This window comes from Triturus cristatus, chromosome 1_2 (assembly GCF_964204655.1).
Source record: "Triturus cristatus chromosome 1_2, aTriCri1.1, whole genome shotgun sequence".
Lineage (NCBI taxonomy): Eukaryota > Metazoa > Chordata > Amphibia > Caudata > Salamandridae > Triturus > Triturus cristatus.
The window spans coordinates 628,427,588-628,436,379 of NC_140580.1; the positions used below are offsets into that span (position 1 = coordinate 628,427,588).

The 8,792-nt window shown below is 41.9% G+C and overlaps 1 protein-coding gene across 3 annotated transcripts in view; it reads right to left on the minus strand.

Moving 5' to 3' along the window:
- The window catches only part of GRID1 (glutamate ionotropic receptor delta type subunit 1), a 2,258,979-nt gene that overhangs the window by 596,344 nt on the left and 1,653,843 nt on the right, over positions 1 to 8,792 (minus strand). For all 3 annotated transcript variants that reach the window (XM_085615050.1, XM_085615049.1, XM_085615053.1), the window contains exon 7: positions 1,249 to 1,410. In XM_085615050.1, the coding sequence (XP_085471176.1) occupies positions 1,249 to 1,410 (162 nt within the window). The remainder of the gene's footprint in view (positions 1 to 1,248; positions 1,411 to 8,792) is intronic.

Below are 8,792 nucleotides of genomic sequence, written 5' to 3' on the forward strand. Positions count from 1 at the left end.
ACAGATTCTGTGGAATTTTGGGTCATATCAACAACAACCGGCGATAATTATCGCTGAGCGCACTTAGCGCCAGGATAATTATCGCCGGCTAGCGTGAATTTTTATCGCTGAGATAGCGTGCTATTATCAACGCTTATCTCAATAGCGATAAAAATCCACACGCTAACAGGCTAACGTAAGATTATCGCTGGAAACCCAGCGATAATCACACGTTACCTTGTTGATAGGGACAGGCAAACTTAGCCATGATATCCTCCTTCCATAGGATATCATGGCTAAGCGACATTTCTCCTATTATTTTACTCTGGAACGCCCCCTTTGCATCTCATTAGAGATGCAAGGGGAAGCGTAGAGTAAAAGGGTGCTAACATGCAAATTTGCGTGTTAGCACCCTGTTGTTGATAGGGCGCTAGTTTTATCTCTGCTTTTTTGGCTTTTAAAGCCAAAAAAACCGAGATAACGCCCTTGTTGATATGCCCCTTGATGCGTTAAGCAAGAAAATCTGCATGTCCTTCCCCACCAACTCGTAATTGGTGTTTTTTATTGCACCCAGTAAATAAATTATCCCTAGATATTGTTATTTATCAGGTATGATAAACAGCACCTAAACACTTAATCAGACACGTAGAGGAACCAGATACCAGCAAAGCTCAGACAACCTACTCTACAAAACTCTTACACAATCTTTATCAAGGACCACACCTAAGATATGCAACCATAGCCCCCATGCAATCTGGACAAAGCCCTACGCAAAGCGTGTAAAAAGCAACTGAAGCTCCATTACCGCGAAAACTCTGTGGTCTACTTGCACATCTATCGATCAATGCAATAACCGTATACCCGTTAACTTGCCAAATGAAGGAATACCAATCAATAAATAAATAAATAAATAAGCAAACGTGTGCTTGCATGGTTCAGAGTAGTGCATGTTTTATTTGCAAATGGTAGCTGTTAGGTGTAAAAAGTCCTCAGACACTGATTTTTTACATGTCCTTCCCTACAAGGACAGCTGGCAAGATTGAATAACACAAGTAACAAAACATGATTTTACATTGATTGCTTGCTTCAATACTAAGTTCAGATGTATATTTCTCAAAATAAAACGAAAAGTAAACTTAGATTAACTTGAACTATTTCAACTAAGAAGGGTGTAGTCTGAGAAGCATTACTGAGCAGTTACACAAAGTTCCACACCAATATGCTACATTGGAAAAATGTATGGACTAGTTAGTTTCAAAAGACGTGTACCTTCTTAATTGTTTCTAACATAGACTTTCCTCCATTCCAAGGTTTTGTAGACTTCCGCATGCAATTGAGACTTGCCATACTGTGCCACTTCCTGTCTTCCAGCTTCCGATGAAAAGCGTTGGCCAACATCAGGACACTATCATAGAGATAAAGGTTTGAGACCTGGAAAGAAAGAAAATTACAAATCAAACAACTGTGTGCCTCTTTTCTAAAGAAGAACTGACCAATTCACTATTAGAGGTATTATCCTAATATATGTTTTCTACTTATTAGGCACTATTGCCACATGTTTCACAGTGCTGTATTATATTTTTCTGAATATGTAAATACAGGCAACTTATAATTTGCATTTTCAGTATACAAGATCACAATTTAAGCATCATTTGAACATTTATGGAGGGAGGGAGTATGTTGGAATACATGCATTACCAGTGGCATTGAATCACTGAGTTGGTTAGGTCCATTTGATGGTTTCAGCAGTTAGGTGCCCCTTACGATAGCGGGCGACATTGTTCGCCTGCCACCGTAAGGGTAAATGGGACGACCGCCAGAGTTGCGGCAGTCCCGCAATGCCAATTAGGATGCGCCCGCCCCCCTGGCAGTCGCATCCTGCATATTATGCATTGTGGCGAGCGGTGCTGTCAGCAGCACCTGCCGCAATGCACAAAATGCATGTTTTACATTGGCATGCACAACGTGACAGGCACCACGCGGTGCCGGCCTCCTTGTGTATGCCAATGAAGGGGGGGTACCGTAGGTACCCCCCCAAGTGCACCCTCCACCCCCCAACACCCTGGGGGCCCGCAACTGGCCCCCAATGCCAAAGACCGCCTGCATTGGCATTGCCGCCATGGAAAGGCCTTTTTCCGCATCCATCATAATATGGATGGTGGTGTTTACATGGCACCGCCACCATATTATCTGCATGTTCCGCCCGGCCGGCAATCCGACTGGCGGAAAAGCGGTGGACGGTCTTCCCGTCCGCGGCGGTGCCCCTTGCCATACTAGTATGGCGGGGTGTGTCACAGGGACATGTAGTGGGCGGATCACCACCGCCGGGCTGGTGGTGGCGATCCGCCCGTAATCATAATAGGCCCCTCAGTGTCTTTTGTAGATAGCTTTAGGAGCATATTACTCATAGTATATGACTAGGCCTGGACAGTGAATTCCGTTTGTTTGCGGAGTATGCAGAGTTTTTTGCACTCCGCGCTCCAACAGTAAGTTGGCAAGCGCGAGCAAGGTAAATCCAATGCTAAAGCACTTCCCAGTGAGATTTCTCAATGCAGGTGGTCGCGTATGGTCTCCACCACACGTTTTAAGAAAACTTCAGTTCGCATTGTGGAAGCTGCCCTTGATTAGAACTTATTATCGAGTGGCAGAAAGAAGCAGCACCCTCTTGCGCTGCAGGTGGTGATGTTTGCACTGATTTAACTGCACGGGACAAACATCCAGCGATAAAAATCAGTGTGAATGGCAAGAGGTAACACACTCACAAATCTGTGTAGCTTGGCTGGGTCTTTCTGTCACTTCGCGGAGTTCCGCGAACTCTGCCCAGGCGTACATGACATGCCAGTACAGGTTTTAAAAGCATATGGTCCTAGGCCAGCCACCAAAGTGCGGGCTGGATTTTGGATCAAAAGAAGAACTTGGGGTTTACATTCCCAATGGAGTACAAGCAGAGAGTTATGCTAAAGAAATTGGAAGAGAAAACAAGGTTCTTGGTGGAGCTTTTGAATGTGGAGGATGTTAGGACTTAGATGTGTTTCCTGGTTCATTTTGCTGAAATGGGCTAGCATTTTTATGTGCGTGGAAAAAAGCTGTGCACAAAGACAACCGCAAGGAATTTTGCTTGTGCTTGACTATTCCAGTTGTTTAAGAATACCCAAGTGATACTATAAGGATTTCTACATTTTTGGTTTTGGAACTTATTAACATTAACCCTGATTTATGTCAAGAACGGTGTCTTAAGGCATTATGTACAAGCCCAGGTAACAAACAAGCAGATGCAAATTGCACTCCAGTTGGTCTGCGACCTAGGCTTACTTTGCAATGTGACTAATGCACTAATTGTCACATTGCAAAACGTGGATTAGGAAGAGGCTGCGAAACTTCTTGCCTAATGAACTTTAATTTTGAAGATGTTTTGCAACCTTGTGCAAATGCTCGTGATTGCGTGGATTGAGGCTTGTGAGGGGCAACAGACCCACATTTTTCTCTCCAGATTCATTCAAATTAAACATTTTTAGATATTGCATGTCTTTTATAGCATCATTGGTTAAGCATGATTCATAGCTCAGTTACAATCCTTTAGATTGGTTCAAAGACTAATTGGCAGTCATCGAGGATGGTATTGTGTAATATATCAGAATGAACCTCTCAAACAACCACATTCCCCAAGACATTGCCTAAGAATTCCAGTCTGGACATTAAGTAGATCAGGAGGAAGTTAGAAGGGTGACAGTCTAAGAGGAAGGTGGGGATTGAACAGACATGACTTAAACATACCCATCAGCCAAATAATCACCTCGCTGAAAAAATTCAACGTGCACCATGTAGTCTTGAAGTGCAACATCTCAATTTTTAAAGAAGCACAGCTTTCAATTGATTTGGAATTCAATAACTATGGCAATAAGATTTTAACTGATTGATTTGATTTGATTGTAGGATTTATATAGTGCACGAATGCCAAAGGGCGTCTAGGCTCCCAGCAGAGTGGAGAGCCAGAGTTCATGTAGACAGAAAAAGAATTGTGTTAGTTTGTAAATAGGTAGGTCTTTAATAGCTTTCTGAATCCGAGCAAAGTTGGACAGCTTTTGATATTTATGGGGAGTGAGTTCAATAATTTTACTGTGCCCGGGACAAAGCTTCTTCCTCCCCAACGGGCTTTTTTGAATTTGGGTGTTAGAAGGAGTTTGCTCTGTGTTGAGCGTAGGTGTCTAGGTGGATGGTACCAGGTGAGATGTTGCTTCAAGAAGGCTGGTCCATTTCCGTGTACAGCTTTGTATGCTAGGCATAGGGATTTGAAGTCTATTCTTTTCTTCATAGGAAGCCAGTGAAGTTTTTTCAAGCCTTCTGAAATGGATTGGAATTTGGGAATGTCTAGCAGCATTCTGGCGGGCGCGTTCTGCGCTCGCTGAAGCTTCGTCATGTGCTGTTTTTGAAGGCCTAAGTATAATTCATTTCCGTAGTCCAGTCTGGTCATGACTAGAACTGTCACTAGTGTTTTTACTGCTTCTAGGGGGATGAAGGTACGTACTTTACGAACTGATTTTAAAGTTAGAAACACCAGGGAGACGTCTTTGTTGACCTGATCTTGGAAGGTAAGCCTGTCATCAAAAATGATTCCACGGTTCCTCACTTTATGTACTGGAGTAGGTAGAGCTACCATGCTGGAGGGCCACCAGTTCTGTGACCAAATAGAGGTTTCCGTTCCCAGTAGGAGGACCTCTGTTTTGGTTCCGTTGAGCTTTAGGCAATTTGTCCCCATCCATTGGTTAATGTGGGACATGCATTGTCTGAAACGATCAACTGTTTCATCGGGGCTACTTGAAATGGACACCACAGTCTGGGTGTCATCCGCATAGGATATCAGTGTGAAACCAAATTGCCTGATGATATTAGCTAAAGGGGTCACGTAAAGGTTGAACAGGGTGGGGCTCCAGAGAAGAGCCCTGTGGCACCCCACATGGCAGCAAAAACTGCTCTGAACAGGAGATGCCGATCTGAACATATTGGTATCTGTTGTCAGATAGGATTTAATTAGCTTTTGAGCAGTGTTCTTGACTCCTACCTCCTGGAGCCTTCTGATTATAATGTTGTGGTTCACAGTGTCAAAGGCCGCCGATAGATCCAACAGGATCAAGGTGGCCTTGGCACCTGTGTCCAGTATTGCCCGGATCTCCTCTGCTGCCATAATCAGGACAGTTTCAGTTCCGTGCTCCTGTCGGAAGCCATACTGAGATGAATCTAAAAAGTCTGCTGAGAAGATAAAGGTCGTAATTTTGATGTTGAGGATTTTTTCCAAGACCTTGGCCAGGAATGGAATCCTTGCTATTGGTCTGTAATTGCTATTATCACTGGGATCTAGATTGGGTTTCTTTAATAAAGAAAGAATTGACACCCTTTTCCATGCGTCCGGAAAGACACCTGAGATGATAATTTCTTTAAAGATTGTACTGAGATGTTCGCCGATTATATCTGGTGCCATGTGAAATATGCTAGGTGGACAAGGGTCTGAGGGTGCTCCAGATTTGATTGATTTAATGGCCAGCAGGATTTGTTCTAAATTGGGTGGATCGAAGGAGTCCAGTGCCTTGATTGGGCAAGGTGGTGTTGTGTTGGGGGTGACTGCCATGCCGTCGTCCCAGTTAGTAAGGGATTCAAAGATGGTTTGAACTTTGTCCTTAAAGTACCCTGCAAATTGGTAGCAGAATTCCACACTAACGTCCTTATTTTGAGGTTCAGGAAGTTTAACTAGTTCCTTCAATGTTGTGAATAGTGCTTTGCTTGAGTTGCCTGCCTGCTGTATTTTATCCGAGAAGTAGCTACTTTTTTTATTCATTATCATTTTTTTATAAGTGCTCAATGATAGGGCGTATGAGATTTTGTCAGCTACGAGTAGTTATTTCTCCAGCGTCTCTCGGCTTTTCTGCAGAGTTGTTTTTGTTTGCGCAAGGCATCACAGAACCATGGCTCGGATTTCTTAGTGCGCTTACTGGTGTCGCTTTTTTCCGGTGCTAACAAGTTTACTGCAGATTTGATCCAATTGGTGAAATTACTTGTTGCTAGGTTTGTTTTGAATTTTAGATCAGGTTTAGAGGATGCTAAAGTGCCATGCAGCTGTTGGGGGGATATGTTCCTCCAATTCCGTTTTTTAATTATCTTGTGTGGTATGTGTGGGCTGGGAATATGGTGTGTGGTGGTTACTGTAAATAGAATGGCTCTATGATCTGACCATGGAATTGGCAGAACCTCTTGTAGTTCAAGATGGGGATTGGATGTGAATATTCCATCCAAAGTGTGACCAGCATCGTGTGTAGGATGTATGACTTTCTGTTCCAGCGAGGCGCTGGCCATCATCTCTATTAATGATGCTGTATTGCGGTATTCTGTATTTTCGAGGTGGTAGTTAAAACCACCTAGTATGCAGTAGTCCTCTGAGATAGTGTTTGTTTCTATAATTGGACTGATGATTTCCTCAAATTTGTTTTTACTTTTCGAACTGGGAGCCAATAGTCTGTTTTCTCTTTTCCGTTCAGCCTAATAAAGATTTCCTGTCTTCCTCAGTTGGTTCAGTTACAGGGCACTATTAAATCTGTTAACATTAACAGCAAACAGGGATCGAACCTGCTGCATTAATACTTGTATGAAACACTCCTATATGTTTTGTGCTGTTTAAAGTATTATTGTTCATATTATAGAAATATAAGGTCCGCTTTAAAAAAAGGACTAGTGCTTCACATTTTCTAAACCTTATTTACCTGGTAGGTCCATAAAGAGTGACCCAGACCCATACATCTGCAAAGGCGGAGCTAAGATTACTGGGGTAATATTAACTCTGGGGGTGCAGATTTAGCTAGTGTTTTAAGCCCTTTGGGTCCACGTAGAAATATAGCATTATCAGATGAATGTGTAATTTTGGCAATGATTTACCAGCTATTTCCCATTTGTTGCTTAAATTTCCACGGGGGTGTTTAGATGTTCTGAACAGTCAAAAGCTCTGAGGGAAACAAGATAGAAGGGGCTAGTAACAGGGTTGCCGCCTATATTGAATATTCTGAGGCAGTCTTTATGGGGCTAATTGTTGAGAGAGAGGTGTTGTTGATTTTTAACAGGGCTTTAAGTTGGCCCAGGTCCTGCCTGTGCTCAGCTCCGAGAGTTCTAAAAAGCAGGTGCTGAGACGGGCTCCTCTCGGTCTCTCTATTATTTACCTCACCATCAGAACCAAAAAAATCTTAACTCTGCAGCAGTACCACCCTTCACTGCCTCTGATGTAACTTCAAAGAGACTTCTTATAGTACTTTCAGTCTTATCATTTCAGAATGGAAGCATTTGTAATATTATATACAACAAATCTATAGTTGTTCCTTATTTATCTTATGCATCTAGCTACCATTTGGGGAGAGGAGTTGGCCTAAAGGCTAGGGCGGTCGACCTTGAATCTGGGGAACTGGGTTTGAGTCTCGGCAATGACACCGAACATCCTGTGATTCTGGGCAAATCACTTACTCTCCCTGTGCTTACCAAAAATGAATGTGTCCTCATGTAAAGCAACTGGTCTCTGTAAAGAACTGATACCCGTACCTTCGGGTGAAGTTCACGCTATATAAAACTCCGTAAAAACAATAAAAAATAGTCAATAGTCCTCCCTGGCTTTTTGTAGGTGTCTGGATGCATTGACAATAGCAGCAAAACACCAGTTGGGCGGCACACTATGCTAAGCACAGATTTTTAGCTTATTTGTTTAAAGCCCCGCCCTTAATTACATCAGCCCCTTTGAGAGACCCCCAGTTTTTTTTATCCCACTTAAAGCCCTGAATTTTAGTACTGAGACCTCAATAAAACAGGCAAATGCAAATACATGCGGACACACTTTGAAAGAAAACAATGCAGAAAATGTAACTTAAATCCCAAATACTGCAGATGAAGTTGACCCCCATGCTATTATCTAGGTAAAAAGCAGAAGTGTTCATGGTAAACTATGTCCTTGTAAATTTTGGTGCTGCTTGAATCTGCTGTATTTGAGCAAGTTTGTACCGGATGCTGTCAATCTTTTGGAAAAGGCAGTTATAATTCTTAATCCTCATGTAACATTCAGATTTTTTGTTCATGACTTTTTTTAAATATATTTAATGGACAAAATCGATGAAAATCACTTAGTCTGCATGCAGTTTTCTGTACGCCACCAGTATATGTGAACTAATGGGCATAACAACATTTATGAGCCTTTTAAAAGGTGCCATTTTTGAGCCTCAGAAATGAGTGCCTCCTTAATTAGCAATCACTGCAGAACTACCTGTCAACGCTGGGATCTGAATTAGAAGTGGCACTTATCGTACACGGTAATTATTAGAAGCAATATGACATCATCTTTTGATTTTCTCCTTAATACATTTTGGCATTAAAACCTACAGAAATTTAACATTGGAAAAAGACCTGGTAAATACCAACACATGCAGATTTTGGTGTGACAATTATCAAAAGCTGCATGTTATGCCCCATTTTTGAGGGCTTAACTTGAAAAAGGTCCCATTTAACACACCTTTTAAATTCAGAACTCTTTGGTAATTTAACAGTGTGCTAAATAGCCCTCCACACTTTCTGGCAGTCTTAATCCGGTCTAAAGTGGGTAGGTATTTATTGAACATAAACCAAATGATGAATAGATTTCTGTTGACTACATTTGTAAAACTTGATTTAATTATTTATTTTTATTTTTATTTATTTTATTACGCTTTATAAAGAATATAATCACAACCACTGTTACAGGGTTAGCCAAGAGTGGATAATAGTCGTTTAACATTGATGTATATATAGCTAGCCCC